This window comes from Pogoniulus pusillus, chromosome 32 (assembly GCF_015220805.1).
Source record: "Pogoniulus pusillus isolate bPogPus1 chromosome 32, bPogPus1.pri, whole genome shotgun sequence".
Classification (NCBI taxonomy): Eukaryota; Metazoa; Chordata; class Aves; order Piciformes; family Lybiidae; genus Pogoniulus; species Pogoniulus pusillus.
The window spans coordinates 1,161,668-1,184,897 of NC_087295.1; the positions used below are offsets into that span (position 1 = coordinate 1,161,668).

Genomic DNA, 23,230 nt, shown 5'->3' on the forward strand with positions numbered 1-23,230 from the left:
GCCCTGGCACAGGCTGCCCAGGGGGGCTGTGGAGTCTCCCTCTCTGGAGACATTCAAAACCTGCATGTATGTAACAACAGGATGAGGAGGAATGGGTTTGAACTGGCAGAGAGGAGATCCAAACTGGATGTTGGGCAAGGGTTCTTTGCAGTGAGGGTGGTGAGACACTGGCACAGGTTGCCCAGGGAGGCTGTGGACCAATTCTGTGCTCCACAACCTCCCTGGAAGTGTTCAAGGCCAGGTTGGATGAGGCCTTGAGTGACCTGTTCTAGTGAGAGGTGTCCCTGCCTATGGCAGGGGGTTGGAACTGGATGATCTTTGAAGTACCTTCCAACCTAAACCATTCTATGTGCTCCTGCATGATCTGATATAGGAAATCCTGCCCTGGCAGAGAGATTGGACTGGATGAGCTTAGGAGGTCCCTTCCAGCCCCTGATACTCTGTGATCTTCCTAAATGGCAGATCCAGCTTAAGGCTGGAAATTCAGCATCTGACTATTTAAAAAATCACAATCCTGAGCACTCTGTGCTGAAACTCTACAAGCACATGGTAGGAACTGACATTATCATGCCAACAGGATCAAGCTTCAGTTTGATACTGTGAAATAAAAGACAAGCTCCACAGCAGTCCTTGCTTGGGTTGAGCAAAGAGAAAGTTCCAACCACAGATCAAGCTCCTTAACTGTATTTTTTCCAGATTCTTCTGTGGTTCAAACAAAGAAGTCTTTATCTTACACAAGAACCCTTCTGTCCAGTAGATGAGCTGGTGAGAACTGGGTAACTGCCTGCTTGCACAGGCTACACTGTTCCATTTCAGTTCAGCAACATCACATTATTTTAGCTACACAGCTCCCAAAACTTGCTGGTGTGACATGATTTGGGAGATAGGATACTGAGCCATTGGAATAGAGAGAGAAAATGATATCCTTACCAAGATGACTTGGAACAGAACTGGAAAGAGAGAGACTTCTTCCAGAAGGCTGCAAAAACATATTTGAAGATTAGTTTCAGAAGAGAGGAAGCAAATTCTTATTCAACACCTCCAATACCCCCAAGCTGTAGACCTGTGAACCTCAGAAGGAGACAATTTCCAACAGCTGACCTAGCAGCAAGATCAAACAGGAGCCTCATATTTTTAACACTCAGACATGCAGCAACTGATCAGCAACAGGAAAGAAGGCACAAAACGAGAGGTTTCAGGTTAGTGGCTAATTTCTCTACTCAGGGGGCACCTCTGCAAAATGAGACAGTGAGGAGCTGTGTTCTACATCAAAACCTGTGATTAGCATTACAGGCAGTACATGACCAGACTGCCAGAGCTGCCTTGCAGTAATGAACTCTGGCCACTGCCCTAGAAAGGAATCACAGTGCTGTGCCCCTCAGCAGCAGAGCTATTAGCTGACACACGGCATTCCAGGAGTCCTTCCGGGTAAGTACCGGTACTGCTGATACCAGACCCCACACTCCCCTCAGCTCCTCTGTTTCCTTTACTGTTTCTCCTCCTTGCAACCAAAAATGCCTATTTCAGTAACCCATACAAACCAGCCTGCAGCTGTGAGTGTTTCTCTTTCTGCCTCTGACTAAATGCAAGTCAGGCAACAAAGAGCATGCAAACAGAACACACAGCTGCAGTTCACAACCTCAGCCAAGAAGCAAGGTCAGAACCATGACCTGGCACAGGTTTTCTGCAACAGCTCACCAGAAAGTGCCTTACAAGAGTGAAATATTTCAGAAGAGCCAATTGATGTAGTACAGTAACAGAAGCCAGGACATTCACATCAACTCAAAAAGAGGGACAGGAAGACAGAGAATCAGCCAGGTTGGAAGAGAGCTCCAAGCTCATCCAGCCCAACCTAGCACCCAGCCCTGCCCAACCAACCAGACCATGGCACTAAGTGCCCCAGCCAGGCTTGGCTTCAACATCTCCAGCCACAGAGACTCCACCACCTCCCTGGGCAGCCCATTCCAATGCCAACCACTCTCTCTGACAACAACTTCCTCCTAACATCCAGCACAGACCTCCCCTGACACAGCTTGAGGCTGTGTCCCCTTGTTCTGTTGCTGGGTGCCTGGCAGAAGAGTCCAACCCCACCTGGCTACAGCCTCCCTGCAGGTAGTTGTAGAAACAGAACAGCTGCAAGTGTAAGAATCTGCAGCCTGCCAGCCTGTCCCTAAATAGCAGTACAGGATACACTAACACTGACAATTAGTTCAGTTAGTTCTCTTTCCAGTATATTTTCAGTTAGCAATGTTTACATCCAGTTCCACAGCTAAATATGAAGAGAAGAGAAGAGAACTGCTGCCTGCTGCAAGCAGACCAGGAGGATGTGTGGGCACCCAGGATCTACCTACAGTGAGCACATCGTCACATGCATGCTCCTCAAGTAAAGAGGATTCTTTATGCAGAGGAAAAGTGCTGCTGTACCACCCAGCAAGCCACAGAAATAGCTGTGGTGATTCTTAAAGCTCTGGACCATCTGTGGGCTAACTCTAAGAGCAGAAAGCTGTCCTGCACAATCCATCAATTCCTTCAGCACGAGCAGCCTCTGTGCCATGAAAACACAATTAAGTACATTTGCTGTATTCCAACCATTTTAAATCACTCCATTTCCTAATTCATGTTTAGACTACTGAGTGTATTCAAGTACTGTTCCAAGTAGCATCACAAAAGATTAAGAGAGGATGTTTGCATTTTTCTCAATGAAAACAGTGGGAAAACAAATTTCCTTCCTTAGGGCTTCTTTGGCGTTGTTGCTGCCTTAAATCTTGTGCTCATTTCAGGCAGAGGCAGAGTGTGGCACTCATGATGGCTTCTTAGCCATAACACTACCAGACACTGGACACAATGGGGAGTGCAACAACTCCTGGCAGAGCCAGAAAGCAGCACAGCTCTGTCTGCACATGTGAGAGATGCTGCCTGGCCGGGATCAACAAACGCAGTTTAAGTTCTATGCCATGGTTGTTTTTTCCCCACCACAGCCTAAATCTTGTGTCAAGAAGAAAGAGAAAGCCAGGCACTTCTCAACAGGCTGAATGCACCTACACCAAACACAACTGTCAGTATCTAGGAACTGAAAAACCTGTCCAGCTTCAAAGTGATTGACTGCTCTAAACCTTTCACAGGCACAGCACACCTGTGTCCTCAGCTGGACAGCAGTTCTGATGATCACAGAATGGCTTGGGTTGGAGAAGACCTCCAAAAGGAGGCTGTAGCCAGGTGGGGTTGGGCTCTGCTGCCAGGCACCCAGCAACAGAACAAGGGGACACAGCCTCAAGCTGTGCCAGGGCAGGTCTAGGCTGGATGTGAGGAGGAAGTTGTTGGCAGAGAGAGTGATTGGCATTGGAATGGGCTGCCCAGGGAGGTGGTGGAGTGGCTGTGGCTGGAGGTGTTGAAGCCAAGCCTGGCTGGGGCACTTAGTGCCATGGTCTGGTTGATTGGCTAGGGCTGGGTGCTAGGTTGGGCTGTCTGAGCTTGGAGCTCTCTTCCAGCCTGCTTGATTTTATGATTCTATGACAAGTCATCAAGTTCAAGCCCCCTGCAGTCAGCAGGGACATTCTCCACTAGCACAGGATGCTCAAAGCCTTGTTCAGCCTGACCTCGATATCTCCAGGGATGGGGTCCCAACTACCTCCCTGGGCAACCTGTCGCAGTGCTCCAGCACCCTCCTGGTACAGAACTTTTTCTCACATCCCAGCTCAATCTGCTCTGCCCTCATTTCAAACCATTGTCCTCATCCTGTCCCTGCAGGCCACTGCAAACAGTCCCTCTGCAGCCTGCTTGCAGGGCACTTTTCCCATCAACTCTTTTCAAGCTTTTATGACTATGTTCAAGTTCTTCTGACTTTGCCTCTACAGTTTCATTGGCTAAATGCATATTACAATAACTCAGCACCATACAAAACTGCCACAAAAGACCTACAACAAATGCTCCTCAGGGGATTTGGTTTCCAAATCTCTTGGGTGTAGCAGTGAGAGCTAATGGAAGAAAATCAAACCAGAAAGAACCCAGAACAGGACAGAAAGTGTTGCTGTCTCACCTCACAGCAGCTGGGCAGTGTTTAGTCAGGGCCACCAGCAGTTTCAGAGCATAGAGTGGTACAGGATCTGGAGCCATCAGAAGCTGATCATACCTGATGGAAAATGAAGACAGTTACATGGCATGCAGAGGCAGCAAACCTCTGTTTCCTGGGTCAGTTTCACATCTAGATGGATTAACTGGGGAAGATGCTGAGCAGGTGAAATGTTTACACAAATGAGTGCCTTTATAACCTCACCAGAGGGAGCACTGCTTGCTAACCCCAGGTACTTCTGCCTCACACAGAGCCAGGCAGGGGTGTATTGGAGGGGGTGTGGTTGGGATCCTCAGTTCAAGAAGGGCTTCAGAGGACTGCTTGAAAGAGTTCAATGCAGAGTCAGAAAGCTGCTGCAGGCAGTGGAACACCTCCTGTGAGGCCAGGCTGAGGGAGCTGGGGCTGGGAGCAGAGGAGCCTGAGGGCTGCCCTCAGTGCTGTGATAAACATGTGCAGGGCAGTGGCAGGAGGACAGAGCCAGGCATTGCTCAGGGGTGGCCACAGACAGGACAAGGGCCACTGGGGGCAAGCTGGAGCAGAGAAGGCTTTATGTGAACATAAGGAAAAACCTTTTCACTGTGAGGGTGCCAGGCCCTGCAGCAGGCTGCCCAGAGAGGTTCTGGAGCCTCCTTCTCTGGAGACTTTCCAAACCTGCCTGAATGCATTCCTGTGTGACCTGCCCTGAGTGATCCTGCTCTGGCAGGGGGGTGGAGTGGATGATCTCTGGAGGTCCCTTCCAGCCCCTGACTCTGATTGTGTGTCATGTGGAAGACAAACAACGACTTGTTACTGTACTCATCTTGTGTCCATGCTTCCCTCCCCTCCACTCACAGATGTCATCAGCCCATGTGTGAACTATCTTCATGCTCACCTCTAACTCAGTTTGAAGTGACAGGCCTCATTTGACCAGAAATCACATCAATGAAGCTCCAGGCCACATGTGGCTGGAGTTTCACCTCCTCTGCTGAAAGGTTTTTCCTGCTGCTTAGGGCAGCAGAGCAACCAGTGGAACAAAGGGGAGTATTTAAACCACAGCCCAAGATCCAGGGGTAACTTGTTTAGCTCCAAGAGCAGCCAGAAGCAGAGCTTCAGGAGAGAGCAGCAGACAGAAGCTGTGTTAGGGTTGTGCATGGAAGTGCTAAATAAAGCTAGAGGAGAGACACTGAGCAGAGGCTCCGGCAGCAGCCAAGTGCAGTTCCTCTCCTCCCCCTGCCGTTTCACCACAGCCCGGGGGGTTAAAACGAGTCCCTGTGCAAGCGGCTCCGGATCGAGTCACCCCCCGCAGGAGCAGCCTCGCACTTACCGAGGCAGCAACGAATCTCTGATGAGACACAGGAGGCTGCTGTGCTCCTCAGCCATGACCTCGCCGCTTAACAGCACTGATGTGGTTTCTGAAAGCAACTGCAGGCTGAAGAGTCTCCATTCCACTGGAAAACAGAAGGGGCCAAGAATGTGACCACACTGAAGATTAATCAAAACAGCTTGTGGGGCTCAGGGAAAGCAGAGTTGCTGTGGGCACACACTCACCATTCTGACTGTGCACCAGAGCAACCAGTGGTGGGAGGATACGGCCTGCCACCTAAACCAGAGCGAGGAAGAGATGGCCCAGATTAGAGGCAGAGGGAAAAACAGAGCTACACCAGCATCTGTGTCTGTTCTGCTGCCAGAGCCCTTACAGAGGAGTGCTCATGGAAATCCAGACATAAGCCACCTACAGAGCACAGCACACCTTTGGCCTCAGCTGGACAGCAGTTCTGGTGATCACAGAATGGCTTGGGTTGGAAAAGACCTCCAAAAAGAGGCTGTAGCCAGGTGGGGTTGGGCTCTGCTGCCAGGCAGCCAGCAACAGAACAAGGGGACACAGTCTCAAGCAGGTCTAGGCTGGATGTGAGGAGGAAGTTGTTGGCAGAGAGAGTGATTGGCATTGGAATGGGCTGCCCAGGGAGGTGGTGGAGTCTCTGTGGCTGGAGGTGTTGAAGCCAAGCCTGGCTGGGGCACTTAGTGCCATGGTCTGGTTGGTTGGCCAGGGCTGGGTGCTAGGTTGGGCTGGATGAGCTTGGAGCTCTCTTCCAACCTGCTTGATTCTATGATCCTTATTAGAAATGCACTTTCTGATTAGAGACTCCTAAAGCAATGTCACAGTTGCAGCAGAAAAAAATCACATCCTCTCGAGGAGGTTTTGACCTTCCCCTACCTGCTCCATAACTCTGCCTGTAACCAACTTAGACTGAGCAGTGCAGGCTTCAGAGATCAGCTTAGGCTACACATTTCTCTCCAGTAAAAGAGCTTCCTATTAACCATTCTTACACTGAAATGTTGATCTGGAAACTCGAGCATGCCTGGCTTCAGCTCTTGAAGCCTCAGCAGGTTGCAGTGGGTGCTGTACTTCTGCTGGTGGCTTCCAGCTGCGCTCAGGCAGCAGCAGCCAGAAGCTATCCCCTGAGGAGCAGCAACTGTGAAACATTCTGTGTGCAGCACAGGAGATGAAGTACCACTCTCCTCTCAAGTAATGTGTGCTGTACATCCCAGGATAATTAGCACACTAGACTTGGTAAATAGTATTAAACTAATTACTGCCTGCACCACTGGTGGCAGATGTGGTTAGAGATTATTAATTACAGTGGACAACGTCTGGATTTCAACACACCAAACACAAAGCAATTCCTCCATGGGATTTGGTGTCTCCATGGCTATTTGCCAGTGTCAGGGAGGCTCTCTGCAAGGAGGGAGAGCTGTTAGCAAGGAAAATGAGGAAAGCAATAGATTTTCCTCTCTCAAAAAAGGCCAAGCTGCTGACTGACAAGGAGAGAATTCCATACATGCCAATAAATACCTGCTTTAAGGGGCAGTGGTTTTGAGCTAGAGCAGGGTAGATTGGGGTTGGACAGCAGGAAGAAGTTCTTTTTAATCAGAGTGGTCAAAAGCTGGAACAGGTTGCCCAGGGTTGAGACCTCATCCGTGGAGACATTCAAGGTCAGACCTTGCTGTCAGGATTAGACCCCGTTGCTGTCTACAACTACCTGAGGGGACACTGGAGAGGCTGCTGCTGGGCTCTTCTCACAGGTAACTGGAGACAGGACAAGGGAAACAGCCTCAAGCTGAGGCTGGGGAGGTTTAGATTGGACATCAGGAAAATGCTTTTAGGGAGAGAGTGGTCAGGCACTGGAATGAGCTGCCCAGGGAGGTGGTGGAGTGGCTGTGGCTGGAGGTGTTGAAGCCAAGCCTGGTTGGGGCACTTAGTGCCATGGTCTGGTTGATTGGCCAGGGCTGGGTGCTAGGTTGGACTGGCTGAGCTTGGAGCTCTCTTCCACCCTGGCTGATTCTATGATGTTTAAGGGTCGTTTGGATGTGGTGCTAAGGGATAATGGTTTAAGGTGAATCCTGTAGAGCAGGGATATAGGTTGGACTTGGTGATCCTGAGGGGCTTTGCCATGCTGGGCGTTTCTGTGGCCCCAGGCAGGGCAGTCTGATCTAGTCAGAGGTGTCTCTGACTGCAGATGACCTTTGAGGGTCCAAAGCAATCTGTGAATCTGCATGTGCCACACATGTACATGAAAGGGACAGGCAGAAAGCCTCATCCCTGGCTACATGAGATGAACTGAGGTGCTCAGGTGGATTTCAGTGACCACCTACAACTGTCCAAACATGCCTGAAGTAGTAAATGGTGCCCCAGCAGCTCAGATACCTCAATAAAACTCACCTCCTGCTACGAAGGGATGAGAGAATGACAACTGCCATTCCCACCTGCTGACTGTGGGGGTGGGAGCAGGGGAAGGAGCTGTAAAGGGAGCTGTCTCCTTGGAGCAGTTTTTGCAGGGGAAAATCCCCAGCCCAGCGCAGTTGAAACAAGGAGGTGGATTTTATCTCACCTGCTGACACAAGGCACTGCAAACTCACTCAAAGCTGATGGACCTCCATAAAGAAGGGAAGATATTTCTGTCAGTGGGACACACACTGGCAACCCACAGAGGCAACATCAGTCCTTTTAAAAGGGAGGTGGTGCTAGAGCAGCAGCAGCAATAATGCAGTGGCTTGGGGGCTGACTGGCACACAGGGAAAATCAACAAACCTTCAAGAACATTAGGGGTTGGAAGGGACCTCCAGAGATCATCCAGCCCAACCACTCTGCCAAAGCAGGATCCCCCAGGAACACACTCAGGTGGGTTTGGAAAGCCTCCAGAGGAGGAGGCCCCACAACCTCTCTGGGCAGCCTGCTCCAGTTCTGTATTATTCTGACCATCCAGAAGTGTTTCCTCACATCGAGCTGGCACCTCCTGTGTTCCAGCTTGTACTGTTCCTTGTCCTGTCACTGGGCACCACCAAAAAGAGCCTGACCCCCACTCCTGAGATACTTGTACACATGGATCAGATCCCCTCTCAGCCTTCTCCAGACTAACCAGCCCCAGGGCTCTCAGTCTCCCTTCAGAGCAGAGATGCTCAAGTTCCCCACTCATCCTCACAGCCTCAGCTGGACTCTCTGCAGCAGGTCCCTGTCTCTCTAGAATTGGAGAGCCCCAAAACTGGACACGGTATTCCAGGTGTGGCCTCAGCAGGGCAGAGCAGAGAGGGGGAAGACCCTCCCTAGCCCTGCTGGCCACACTGTTCTTAATGCAGCCCAGGACGCTGTTGGCCCTCTTGGCCACAAGGGCACATTGCTGTCCCACGGAGAACTTGCTGTCCACTGGGACTCTAAGGTCTTTCCCCAGGGAGCTGCTTCCCAGCAGGATGAGTCCCAGTCTGCACTGGTGCCTGGGGTTATCCTCCCCAGATAACAACAACTAAAGTTGTTACAGACTTGCTTCGAGGCTGAAGACAGATTGAAATAATCACAGAATGGGTTAGGTTGGAAGGGACCTCAAAGCACCTCCAGCTCCAAGCCCCTGCTATAGGCAGGGACACCTCCTACTAGAACAGGTTGCTCAAGACCTCATCCAACCTGGCCTTGAACACCTCCAGGGAGGGAGCAGCCACAACCTCCCTGGGCAACCTGTGCCAGTGTCTCACCACCCTCACTGCAAAGAACCCTTGCCTAACATCCACTTGCAATCTCCCCCCTGCCACTTCAAACCCATTCCTCCTCCTGGCATTACAAGACCTTGTCAATAGTCCCTCCCCAGCCCTCCTGTAGCCCCCTTCAGATACTGGAAGGCCACTTCAAGGTCTCCTCCAAGCCTTCTCTTCTCCAGGCTGCAGAGCCCAAACTCTCTCAGCCTGTCCTCACAGCAGAGCTGCTGCAGCCCTCTCAGCATCTTGGTGGCCTCCTCTGCACTGGCTCCAACACTTCCATGTCCTGCTTGTGTTGGGGCTCCAGAACTGCCCCCAGGACTGCAGGTGGGGTGTGAGGAGAGCAGAGCCAAGGGGCAGAATCCCCTCCCTTGCCCTGCTGCCCACACTGCTCTTGCTGCAGCCCAGCACAGGGTTTCCTCAGGCTGCTCTCAGCCATTCCCCACCCAGCCTGGAGCTGTGCTTGGGGTTGCACCCACCCAGGCGCAGGAATTTACACTTGGCCTTGTTGAATGCCATGAGGTTAGCCTGGGCACAGCTCTGCAGCCTGCCCAGGTCCCTCTGGCTGGACCCCTGCCCTCCAGCAAGTCAACTGAGCCACACAGCTGAGTGCCACCTGCATACTTGCTGAGGGTGCACTGATTGCTCTGCCCATGGCACTGACAGAGGTGGCAAACAGCACTGTGCCAGCACTGACCAAGGATTAACTGAGAGCAAGTTCAAGAGCTGCTGTGGCTAAACTCTAAGCCCTCCTCACTCACCCTCTGCTACCTCAACTAAATACAGTAAGCTGAGTCTGAATGCCTTGCTGCTCCTTGCAAAACTAAGCATCCCTATAAAGAATGAAGATTTTTCCTGCCAGACAGAGCCACAGCCCACACCAAGCCATACTTTAGGGAGTTTCTGTGTCTTCCCAACATCCTATTTATCAATGGAATTGGGCCAATTAGCCTGCAGCTACTTCATTTGTTGCCAAACTCACAATCAAGCGATGCGATGTCAACAAGCTGGGATGCTCTGTTACTGCTTCAAAGGTTGATAAAGTAGTCTTAATGAAGTCTTCAGAGGCAGCTTGCCCTATTGGTAAAAGAAATGAGAAACAAAATCACATCTCTTCAGCAAATGCACCAGCTGCAATGCCTGCAGAGGAAAGCACTGCACCATTCATCTAGGTTACCTTACCTATGGCTCCATCCAAGTTTGTTTCTCCTGAATCTATGGACCTGATGAAATCCTACAGAGGAAACATCACTGATGTTAAAAAGCTCTAGAGACAAAGCTGAAGAAGTGCAATCACTGAAAAACTGCAACCTTCAATGCTTGAAGGGACTGTAAATGCAAAATGTTCCTGCAGCCACATTAGCAAAGACTGTCCCAGTAATGAAGGCATGAAAGACTGAAAGCACTAACGACCCAGCTGTTAGAGTTCTGCCAGTCTCTAATGCTGCTGGACACTTGGAGTGCAGTCAGGAGGATTCCTCTGACTGATGTCAGCAGTGAAAGCCTTGCCAGCTGAACAGGCAGCAATTAAATGTCTTCATTGTTAACAGCAAACTGTCATCTCTCAGAAGACTTTTAGCTACAGACCCCTTGGACATGGCTCTGGTAAAGTAACTCACTGAGAAGAGAAAGATGCTCCAGACAATGCAATCCTCTGTTATTTGTGACATCTTTTTGATCCTCCTGCACACCTCCCATGCACTGGATACAGTCCCACACAGGAGGGCCCAGAGAAGGCAAACCCTTCTGTTCAAAAGCCCCTCCACCAGCCACCATTTTGAGGACAACAGAACACAACCCCAGGTGAAGCAGGTATTATGCAATTACAACCACGAATCTGCTGCCTCTTCATCTTGATGTCATTCTTTTGCCTTTACTTCTCTAAGCACAGCTGTTTATTTCACAGGGGACCCAAAAGGCACAGCTTATTAGCATTTGCTGAAGGAAGAATCCCCCCCAGAGTTTCCAGCATGCTCTTTTTTCAGCCAGGCAGTATTTGACACACAGAATCTGCCATGGATAAGCATCCTGCTCATTTGCAACTTTCACACATATCTATTGATGTTATGTAAAGCTTTAAGAAAGTGATGCTTGTTTCATGCTCCATGAGCAATTGGCAGTCGATTAATATGTATTAAATTGGCAGCAGCATCTGCATGGATTAGCTTTTAATAAGTCAGAAAACTTGAAGGATTCTTCTGTCATGGATTTCTAACCATTTCTGTGCCATAGAATGCAATCATGGAATGGTTTGGCTCACAAGAGACCCAAAAGATCATCTAGTTGAAACCCCCCCACCACCACTGGCAGGGACACATGTGTGTAGAACAGGTTGCTCAAAGCCTCATCCAACTTGACCTTGAAGACCTCCAGGGAGGGGGCAGCCACAACCTCCCTGGGCAACCTGTGCAAGTGTCTCACCACTCTCACTGGGAGGAATTTCTTTCCACTCTCCAGCCTAAGTAAGTTAATGGAGGTTGTTGTAAGAAACAACTGCTTCCATTTAAAAGACTTTACCATTTGAAGAAAATGACTCTTTAATTAACCTCAATTAAGCAAGTTTCACACCTCACTGTAGTCTCAAAAGCAAAAATGAATACAGTTGGTGCAAAACCAGTTTGGGGTCTTTATGCTTCTTTCTTTAACCTCATATTAGGAACCCAAGAGGAAGAGGTTTTGGTTAAAACCCCCAAACAACAACGTGGGTTTTTCAACCAACCCCTCCAGGTGAGCTTGCACCCCACGAACTCCAGCAGGAGCCTATTAGCTTTGCCTATGGGGCATAGGCTGTCCTCCCACACACTGCAGCTCACATGAAAACATGAAAGCTCTGTCCCCATTCCCTCTGCATTTCTCTGCACAACAGCACTGAAAATTACAGTGATGATGGAAATAACTTCAAAGCAGCATGGAAAAAAAGAATTCTCAGTGAACAAGTTAGAGGAAAATAACTCCTCTTCTCCTTCCAGATAGGAAGCACACATCCTTCCACTCCTGAGCATCTGACTGTGGAGAGCAAGATGGGCTTTAATAAATCAGAAAACCCCAGCCAAACAGAACCCCTGAAGGACTGACTGCCTAACATCTTCGAGGCCTCAATTACAGCACAGCACTTCAAAGAGGTACAAGCAGATGATCTAATGTCCTTTTAGAGATGGCAGTGGGAGTGCTGCTAAACACCAAAATCTGGAGGAGACTGCTGCCTGCTAGAATGGAGCCTCACTCTTCCAGAAATAACTGTGTTAGCCACCTCATAACACAGCCACAGAAAATGGGCTCACGTTTGTCATGATTTTCATTTTCAGGTACACTGCTCGGTGCATGAACTGAAAGAGGAGAATGAAGCTCCTGGATGGTCTAGTTCCATGCAGACAGGGCAAAAAGCAGGAAAGAGAATCGTGAAGCTCTCTTCCAACCTGCTTGATTCTATGATTAAAACAGTGTAAGAGTCCTGACAAGAAGAAAAAGGTCATAGAAAGGAAAGAATTCTTCAAGATCAAGAAAAGCCTGGATGAGGCACTTAGTGCCATGGTCTCTTTGATTGGCCAGGGCTGGGTGCTAGGTTGGGCTGGCTGAGCTTGGAGCTCTCTTCCAACCTGCTTGGTTCTATGATTCTAAGTAAAGGTTAGATCCTCACTAATTTTACACTCCTACTCCTAAAAAGCTGGCATCACATGCTAGAAACCCTCTAACTTAGAGCTAAACTTTTCTGCCACACAGTACAGTGAGACACTGGCACAGGTTGCCCAGGGAGGTTGTAGATGCTCCCTCCCTGGAGGTGGATGAGGCCTTGAGCAACCTGTTCTAGCGGGAGGTGTCCCTGCCTATGGCAGGGGGTTGGGACTGGCTGAGCTTTGAGGTCTCTTACAACCTAAGCCACTCTGTGAATACAGAGTGCAGGAAATTGCTGGTTCATCAGACAGGTGCAGCCTCCCCACAGCTGAGTACAGGATGGTTATACTCACAAGTAAGGTCCCATAGTTGAAGAGAAAATCCTCTGTGACTATCTGGTGACAAAATACCTATGGGAATTGAGGAGAAGGTGAATCAATTCCATGCATGTCTCATGAGCAGATAAAGTAAATGATGTATTTAGAAAACCAGAGCAAAAGAATGGATTTGCTTTTAGCATTGGAGGTGTCTCACAAGGCCCAAAATAGGGCTGACATCTTGCATGCTGTTACACAGCTGGAATGCTCAGCAGCAGAGTAGACATTAATAGAACCACAGAGTGGTTTGGGCTGGAAGGAACCTCCAGAGGTCATCCAGTCCAGCCTCCTGCACTCAGCAGGGACATCCTCCACCAGAGCAGGTTGCTCTTAACATTGTCCAGTCTGAGTATCTCCAGGGATGGAGCCTCAAGCACCTTCCTGGAAAACTTGTTGCAGTGTTCCAGCACCCTCATGGTGCAGAACTTGTTCCTCACATCCAGTCTCAGTCTGCTCTGCTCTCATTTCACACCACTGCCCTCATCCTGTCCCTGCAGGCCTTTGCAGACAATCCCTCTGCAGCCTTCTTGCAGCCCCTTCAGGGCTACTGGCAGGCTGCTGTTAGATCTGCCTGGAGCCTACTCTTCTCCAGGCTGAATCATGAGCAGAAGTTAGGGGTTGGGAAACGACAAAAGTTCATCCTTTAACATCTTCACATCTTTTGGTAAGGAAAAAAGAAAAACAGACTACCTGGGATGTCACAAGATGCAGCATTACAGGCATCAGGGGCAGGCAGGGCTTCAGCTGTTTGGCCTGGACCGCTGATGGGTGCTTGTGGCCACAGACATTGGTTATGGCAACGAGAAGGTCACCTGCAGGAAACAACATTTCAGGCTGAGATGAGGTGACTGAACAGTAGCAAAGGACATATAAACCATCTCTGTTACAGCGTCCACTCTTCAGTCGTGTCTGCTCCCTCCTGCCAGAAGTAGCATTCCTGGCACTAAGGAACAAACCAGGTTGATCCAGCAGTGTCCCAGCTCAGTGTTCAGGCAAGCCAGTTTCCTGCTCTGGCTACAGACAGGCACACAAAAGTGACCTCTGGCAAGAGGTTGGAGAGAGCAACGCAAGGCAGCTGTAGAAGCAAAGATGGACCTACCTCTCTTGGCAGGGTGCACTTACACTGGCTTTAGGTGGTCAGAGAAGCACAGGGGTTTATACTCTAGAAATTCTATGGGTGTTATTCTATTCCCAGGGAAATAAACAGCAAAAGACTTACAGCAGGCCAAGAGCTGAACTCACAGTAAGTAGAGTAACGAAATGCTCAAGCAGCATAGTACTGTTGGAAGAAAGAAAGAGACATCCTCCCTCCCATTTAAGTCCATAGATCCCTCCACCAGCCATGTGTTCACACATTATACAATCAGCCAGGTTAGAAGGGACCTCCAAGCTCATCCAGCCTAGCACCCAGCCCTGTCCAACCAACCAGACCATGGCACTAAGTGCCCCAGGCTTGGCTTCAACACCTCCAGCCACGGCCACTCCACCACCTCCCTGGGCAGCCCATTCCAATGCCAATCACCACCAGTCTCTGGGCCTGGCCCAACAGCCAGTTCTTGACTCATCTCAGAATGAATCTGTCCAAGCCAGGAGCTGCCAGCTTTGCCATCCTCATCCACAAGCTTAGCAGTGAGTGCCCCAGGTCAGCTAAAAGAAGGGGAGTTGCTATATCTCCCTACAGAGCTAGCAGCAGCAGGTCAGTGGGAAAACTTAGCTGCCTCTGTTACAAACCTCAGACACCACGAGGCAAAAAAAGATTACCTGCAACAGCAAGAATTCCACTTCACACTGCAGAAGAGACATCAACAAACCAAGGAGCATTTGTGCTGCACTGGCTCAGGAAGGCAAGACCTCTGCTGCATGGAGAACAGCCACAGCTCGTATGTGAAGATGGGAAACTCTGTCCCCTATAGTCTGAAAGTCTCAAAGGCCAAATCCTGCCTTGAAAGGCCCCTCACTGTATCCTTCCCCCTAAGGAGAGAGCTGGGCAAAATGCTGCACAAGGGAATCCCAAGGCCAGAAGGAGATTTGGCATTTTAATGACTTCCACAGCAGAAAAGAACTCTGCTTTCAGAGCGAGTTCCAGAGTACACTGACGTTGCACAATACCCATGCTGTCCTTCTGCTCCTGTGCAGCACAAATGAAGAAGCCTGGCACTAGAGTAGGTTGTGAAAATACCTACCCACAAGAATTTGCCTCATTCTACCATGTGCTGCTTAAGAAGGCCTTGCCTGAACCTCTCCAAACACAGACAGCAAAACATTGGGGTTTCAGCAAGAGCTTCTGATTTAGAATGACTCACACCACTGCGATCCACCAACGCCTCTCTGTGGGTAGTGACAATAACTTCACTGAGCAACCTGCTCTAAGCTTTAAGGCCCACAGAAGGAGCACATTTGACAGTTTTACAGTTGACAGAAACTGCTATTTTTTAGCAGAATCTAAGCCATTAGGTTAAGAGCAGAAATATTTTTTCTTCACCTATGACAACTGAAATTTTAGAATTCCTCACAAAAGTGACCAAGTTGAATTTATTCAAATACTGTTTCAGGCAAATTTCTTCAGCTTGTTAACTTTGTTTGGTTTATAGCTACATCTGGTGGAAGAAGATGGAAGCAGTAAGGAGCTTGCAGAAATGCATATTGAAAAAGCCAGCTAGAGTTAACTCTAAATCATTTAAACTGCTTCAACTCCTCCAGTTTGCAAAGCTGCTTAGAATTTCTCAGGATCCCAACCCCTTCACCTCCTGAAGCAGAACAAAATCTGGTTACTATTTCTCAGGATCCCAACCCCTTCACCTCCTGAAGCAGAACAAAATCTGGTTACTATTTCTCAGGATCCCAAGCCCTTCACCTCCTGAAGCAGAACAAAATCTGGTTACTATTTCTCAGGATCCCAACTCTTTCACCTCCTGAAGCAGAACAAAATCTGGTTACTATTTCTCAGGATCCCAACCCCTTCACCTCCTGAAGCAGAACAAAATCTGGTTGTGTTTTCTCAGGATCCCAACCCTTTCACCTCCTGAAGCAGTATATGCTCCTTTGGCATATTCCCAGCAACAATTATGCCTGATGTATCAAGTTGCCAGAAATGCTCTCAAAGAGTACATCTGCAGTAAAAAGCAACCACAAAACACATATGAAAACATCTGATGTGTTTTAATGATCAGAGCTATGTGTCTGAGGTCAGGTTGTGAGTTAAAAACCAGGACCCCTTGTATTAGTTGCATATAGCACATAGAGACAGCAGGAGGTGAATTTCTGCCTCCAACACTTCCAGTCTGAGAGACTTCCAAACTCTGAACTGTAGTCAATATGCAAAGCTGATATTTAGGTAGGGGAAAGAAAAGAGATGAGGTATTTGTAGCAGGACAAAGATCTGTACTGACATGGGAGGTGAAGTTTCTCTTACAACAGCAGGTCTCCTGACCTTTCTGCTGCTACCATTTCCATTTTAGTACTCCAGCAACAATGTAGAAGATGAAAATCAGGTATTACAAACCACAAACATCTGAGCACTGAAACTCTGTGTGAAGCTGATGTGATGCAAGCTTGCCCTAACGAGACAATAGAGCCTTATCACCTCTATGTGTAAGCAAATATCTGCTTCTCAAGGGAGTATGAATGGGTCAGATAGGTTCAGTTAACCACCTGAACTTACCTAGGGCTCCTGGCAGCTCCTGCACGATGTGACAGATGAGGAGATCCAGGCACTGTGACAGGTACTGGCTGCTGCCTTGCTGCTCCCCTCCTGATGCGGCTTTTCTGCTGTCTCTTTCAATGTACATCACCAGCCTGCATTGAAGGAAGTGCAGAACATTACCCCTCAGAAGAAGAGAAGAAGAGGACACCATATCTCATAAAGCCTGCTGAAACAGACTTTCCCAGGATCTGCAGCTCCAATCAAGATGATACAGAATGACAGAACAGTCTGGGTTGGAAGGGACCTCCAAAGCTCATCCAGTCCAGCCCCTCTGCAGCCAGCAGGGACATCCTCCACTAGAGCAGGTTGCCCAGAGCCCTGTCCAGCATCACCTCGAGCATCTTCAGAGATACATTAGTTTTGGTTCCATCATTTTGCTGAAATTTTGGACTTCCCCTTTCAAGTCAATGGATTAAAGTAACACCAATGACTGAGCCAAGGAACAAAAGGCTGGGCTGCTCTGAGTGCAAGGTAATGGGTTTCAGTGGCTATATGATGGAGTAAAGGAGTGCATTCCTCTACAGACTTGGACAGAGGCTGATCTTTAAATCCACTCTGAAGTATTTGATAAGCAAAAAACTCAAGACATGAATTCCCAACATGTAAGAATTCCAAAAGCAAGAATCACTGAAACCAATGTAACAAGAGATCAATCTCTCAGTCAAGGAAAATCATACTCCACAAGTGGGCTCCCAGGCTAGCAGAGTGTTAGCACCAGTCAGCACGGCCATGCTGAAAGAGATAAAGGTCAGCCCAGCCTTTCTGTGCTACTGTGAGGCTAGCTGCAATAGTTTCATGAGAAAAATTAGATGCTAGGCCGTGAAAAGGAAAGAATGGGGATGTCTGCTGCACTCACAGGCTTGCTGAGATGGATAAAAACAAGGACACAAACATAGATAAGACAGTGTGAGAGTCTCTATCTGTTGGAGTCAGTGCCTGTGCTCTCCTCCCTGGGCTTTTGCTGTGTAACCCAACTAATTCTGCTTCTAACCTCCCTTGCCATTCCTCCAACCTGACCTTGCACATAAGGCAGACTCTGGTCTGGGCACTCTGATTTCTGGGAGGGGTACTGTGTTTCTGTATTACTTTTAACTTGCATGTTTCTGTATAGAGCTGTAACTATCTGTAGTATATTGTATTTCTCTGCTTGTATCTTGTGCTAAGCTGTGAACAGAAAGCTTCATCCCTCAACTTCCAGCCAGCTGAGTCTAGCCTGGGTGATTTCAGAAGAGTTGGGGGTGGGTAATGCCCAAACCATCATTCTTTCCTCTAGAAATCTGGTGTTCAAAGATCCTGCAGACAAACCCAGTGCTTGCTTTCCAACTGGCCAGTGCTGTGCAGCTCTGCAGAAGGGCATTTGTCATAGCCAGCTCTGCTAACTGAGTCAGTAGGCACCAGCTAACTTACAAGAGCTTGCTTTAATAACACACTTGTAACAGAATGCCTCAGACAACAGTTTAAAATGCTCATTTGAACAGAGAGGTCACACTTCCCTTTAGGAGCATAATATTGACATCTTTGTTTTGCCTTCACTCCTGTGCTGGTTTGAGGCTAATTGGAATATTTTAATGAGAAAAAAAATAGATTGTAGGCTGTGAAGAGGAAAAAAATGCTGATGTCTACTTCACTCATAGGCTTGCTGAGATGTATAAAAACAAGGACACAAACACAGATGAGAGTCTGTCTGTGTCTCTGTTTTTCTCCCTGGGCTTCTGCTGCTCTGCTTTGATCTGTGTAACCCAACTAATCATTTTCCTTCTAAACCCCTTGGCCAAGCCTCTCAACTCACCTTGCACGTAAGGCAGGTTCTGGGATAAGAGTAGAGGCTGGAAAGAAGGTGGAAGGGTGGTTGGGAGCTCCTCCTGAGCACTCTGGTTTCTGGGAGGGCTGCTGTGTTTCTCTATTACCTTTAACTTGTATGTAACTGTAAACATCTGTACTACATTGTACACATCTGCTCATATATTGTGCTCAGCTGTGAATAGAAAGCTTCAGTCCTTAACTTCCAGCTGGCTGAGTCTAGTCTGGGTCATTTCACTGGGGGCAGGTAACTCCAAAACCATCACAACTCACTAGGGCTCCTGTGCAAAGGATCAGCAGTCAACTGGGGAGTGAAATCCAAGCTGTGGGTGTTTAGAATGTGCTTCAGTATTATCTTTTTTCCATACCCTTCTTAAAATCACTGCTCTCTTACAGAAGTATGAAAACAACATTTAAACTGCCTCAACTGTACAGAACAGAGCTGCAGCACTCACAAACAACACACAAAGCTGTACCCTAAGAATTGTCTCTTTCCACCAAACACAGACTTGCTGATTTATCTAAGCAAAAGCTACCCAAGAAGGTGCTCTGCAGGACCAGGGCCCTGACCTATCCACCATTATCAAGGAACACTACAACCCACCTTACCCTCACTCAACTGTGCCAAGGAGATCGAGATAAACAATCACCTTCCATTCTCACCTTACCTTGCTTGACAAGTGAGTAGCAGCATCTCTCTGTTATGAATCAGAACTTGCAGCAGGACCAGAAAGGCTTTTGCTCGAATAAAAGCCGAAGGACTTTCGAGTAACCGAGTTACAGCAGTCACAAAATCCTTGGTGGAAACAAACACAAACATTCCTGTTTAGTTTAGCTGTACTTTATTTCAACACTGTACACAAAATCTGCTGTTCATGGGCATTAGTGAGGTACTTTTTATGTCAATTGTGGGAAAAAAAAAATTAATTAAAAATCAGAATTAAAACCCAAGCCAGAATTTAAACTGAGCCAATTGGCTCTATCCAAAAGTTAGGCTGAGCACAAAGGGCCTCATCAACACAAATTGCCTTTAAACACTGGAGCTGGGTTCTCCAGGGAGTGTCACCACAAAGAGGTGTTCAGGATCTGCCTGCATCTGCACAGAGTTTAAATTCCTGTTCTGAGTATGATCCAAATTCTCTTTTGCAGACAGAATAACTGAAAGGCAACCTCACTGTCACAAAGTTGATTACCAACAATGAAAGCTGGGAAGGGACTTCTCCATAGGCCCAGCCAGGTTGGAAGAGACCTCCAAGCTCAGTCAGTCCAACCTAGCACCCAGCCCTGGCCAACCAACCAGACCATAGCACTAAGTGCCCCAGCCAGGCTTGGCTTCAACACCTCCAGGCATGGCGACTCCACCACCTCCCTGGGCAGCCCATTCCAATGCCAATCACTCTCTCTGCCAACAACTTCCTCCTAACACCCTTTTTACAAGGGCCTGTAGTGACAGGGTGAGAGGGAATGGCTTTAAGCTTGAGTAGGGCAGATTTAGGCTGGAGATCAGGAAGGTATTCTTAAGAGTGAAGGTGGGGAGACACTGCAGAGATTGCCCAGAGAGGCTGTCCCTACCCCCTCCCTGCAGGCGTTCGAGGACAGGTTGGATGAGGCAATCTGGGCTAGTGGGAGGTGTCCCTGCCCATGGCAGAGAGTTGGAATGAGATGACCTTTAAGGTGCCTTTCAACCCAAACCAGTCTATACACTCATGAAGTGCAGTATCAGCAAGGGACTGCTTTTAGTAGTGCTGCATCAACGAGAGAGGTTTCAGAGCACACAGCAGGCTGCAGCCGCACGCTTGGCACGGCCAAGTGAGTACTGTTTGAATGCCTTCCTCTGCCTGTCCCACCACCTCACAGCTGTGTGCTCCATCAGACACTGACATCACAGGACACTTGGCCACCTCTAAGTGGCACAGTGATGAAAGCTTCAAGGCCAGCTGACACATTTCAAAAACACACTGGCAGTTCTGACAAGGCACAGAAATTACTTCTGGGGAGAGAACAACTCTGGCCTGGCTGCAGGAAGAGATGGGTAGAGAAAATGAAGATTGTCTTTTAATTTAGACACCATTGCTACAACTGTGCATATGGAAACCAACCCCAGCTCTCAACTGCAGCCTAATGGACTGCTAGAGTGAAGATGCCTCCCAGGTTACAGCACACAGGACCTAAACGAAAGCACAAGCCAGAGTTCCCAGCTTCTTTGTCATTTTTATGCTTCCCAAGCAGGGGAGGATTACTTCTGTTTATGAATTGTGCAGACTGACTGCCAAAACCCCATAAAAATTATTGTTCTGAGCAGAATAATTTGGTGATCAAAGCAGAAAGCTTTTCATCCTCTCTTGTGAAAATGCTATTAGCCAGAAGTCAGAAGCAGCAGTTTTATTTAGTGGCACTCAAAAGAAAACCCCAAGTTATTAAAATGCTAATTTCTGCAAGATGTTTCACTCCCAAATTGGCCTAAGGTGCTTTAAGGAGAGCATACAGCACAGCTTCAGATTCAGTACAGACACTCATTATTTTCTCTTTTAAATGCCTAAGAGAGATGTCACAGAGCTGTCCTCATGCATTCCTCATTGTTTTTCCTCAGGGCCATTACCAGCTACGGCCAGGCTGGAGTTTGTGAATTGATTGAACTCCAGCTGCAGCAGCAATTTATAGATCCATTAGTAAGAGCTCCTGAAGATCTTTCAGGAAGACAAAAAGCCCATCCACCTCCTTATCTGGACTTTAACCAAACCAAATAAACACATTTATTTCCTGCTATTCAGATGCATGTCACTGAGTCAAGCAATCTGAACGCACAAACCCAGTGGCAGAACCAGCTCCAACTTCCCATTAGTGAAAAACTCGATCCCAGCGGACGAACATCAATCTGAAACCAAACCTTTTCTTGAACCAGCCTCTGCAGGTGCACCCCACATGCCAAGAGTGCTGAAAACATGGTGAGCAGGTCCTGCTGAACTCTGCACAATCCATTCAGTAAGGCAGTGAGGATGGCTGTCAATCCCACTCTTTCAATGACACTCTGGAAAGCATTAGGCGAGCGGCGAGTTACTCTGCATAAAGCCTACAAAGGGACAACAAAAACCCACAAGTCCATTATCTCCTGGGATTACTACAGAAAGAAAATAAAAGCAGGTGGTGACTCCTCCGAGTAGTTTAGGACTAGAGAGAACTCATACAGTTTTCTTTATAAGACAAACTACAGGAATGGACTTTTTATTTCTGGAGACCTGGAATGCTTCTCAGTAGCAATTGGCTAAACTGGACTGTTTGGAACAGCAGCAGCCAAGAGTCACAGCACTCTCCTCTGCTAGAGGACACTGATGATGGAGCAGCACAGTCCATGCTTGAGCTCCTGATCAGCATGGAGGTAGGTAGCATCAGGTGGCACTGGACTAGAAAGCACAGGCAGCAGAGAACATAGCTGACACACACCACAAGTTCTGCTCACCCTTACAGGTGGGCATCTTCCTTCTCTCTCTCTGCTTGTGGACCATGATCTGGTAAGTAGCAGTTCGCAATCTAAAGTCTATCTTCAGATCTAGATCCCTGTCTAGGAACAGTGTTTGGTATAGTAAAGATGTAAACTGTTCTCCAAAAGCTGATTTAGGAGCAAAGGTGACCACAGCCACAAGCCACCTCCATGCAAACCAGGTAAGACAGACACAGCTGCCTTCTAGGATCATGCTGCCACTTTGGAAACAATCCAGCCCATCAACAGCCAAGGGGAGAAGCTTTAAACCCCCATGAGCTTGCCTGTCACAGAGTGACACAGTCTGCTGCTAGAGTGAAACCAGCACTGCAGCAGAAAAGCAGAAGACAGAGTTTAACAGAGGACAGCAGACAAAGTGACCTAAATCACTCCAGCAGATCCAGTATCTGCAGAGAACACCCAGAGTCAGATCAAAAGGTGGTGGAGCAAGAATGAGGAGCCAGTGATGAGCAGATGTAAGAGCAGAGCTCACACCACCACCTCTCAGCAGCAGTCCTGGAACAGCAGGTGACCACGGGGAGGGCAGGGACACGGACACAGCCTCTCCCAGAATCAGCTTTTCTTAGCCTTGTTCTCTGCACAGACTTAACTTGCACCTTTTCTTCCAGCAGCTCCAACACTATCATCATGATCCTCACCAGTTTCACCCAACTTGAGTTATTCTAAGACCATCTATGGCCTATCCATTGCCCTTTGATCGTGTAAGCCATAAGGTGGCTGGACAAGACTGATCCTCTCAGGGTGCCCTCTGTTCTGCTGTCTGAGCAGCAAAGCATTCCTGTGTCTGCAACACCCAAGTCTCTGAACAGCTACTCAGCACCAATTATGTGAGAAGAAAAAGCAAGGCAGACCCTCCAAAGGCAGTGCTGAGCTTGCACTGAAGTGGCTCTAGCAGAAGCAGCTACCTCTCACAAATCACATTTTAAAATGATTACAAAAAAAAACACTCCAAAAATTTTCAGCACAGTGGAAAAAAAAAATTCTTCCCACTTGAGCTTTTCAATGTCACTGCCATCCTACACAATTACTTCTTCTCTGAGTCTAGGAAAAGTACAAAAAGATAGAACCTCCCTACAGGCAAAGCCTGTGATATTTACCCGAGGCATGTTGGACTCCAAAGCCAGCAGCAGCAGCGAGACACAGTCCCCATTTGCCACCTCTGACAG

The 23,230-nt window shown here is 48.3% G+C and overlaps 1 protein-coding gene across 1 annotated transcript in view; it reads right to left on the bottom strand.

Moving 5' to 3' along the window:
- Positions 1 to 23,230, bottom strand: part of ULK4 (unc-51 like kinase 4) — a 114,746-nt gene that overhangs the window by 64,850 nt on the left and 26,666 nt on the right. Inside the window, exons 21-31 of the mRNA XM_064169733.1 lie at positions 21,453 to 21,635; positions 19,234 to 19,361; positions 16,724 to 16,857; positions 13,753 to 13,874; positions 13,039 to 13,095; positions 10,256 to 10,307; positions 10,056 to 10,150; positions 5,597 to 5,648; positions 5,373 to 5,496; positions 4,037 to 4,129; positions 931 to 979 (exon numbers count right to left, since the gene is read on the bottom strand). Coding sequence (XP_064025803.1) covers positions 931 to 979; positions 4,037 to 4,129; positions 5,373 to 5,496; positions 5,597 to 5,648; positions 10,056 to 10,150; positions 10,256 to 10,307; positions 13,039 to 13,095; positions 13,753 to 13,874; positions 16,724 to 16,857; positions 19,234 to 19,361; positions 21,453 to 21,635 — 1,089 coding nt within the window. The remainder of the gene's footprint in view (positions 1 to 930; positions 980 to 4,036; positions 4,130 to 5,372; positions 5,497 to 5,596; positions 5,649 to 10,055; positions 10,151 to 10,255; positions 10,308 to 13,038; positions 13,096 to 13,752; positions 13,875 to 16,723; positions 16,858 to 19,233; positions 19,362 to 21,452; positions 21,636 to 23,230) is intronic.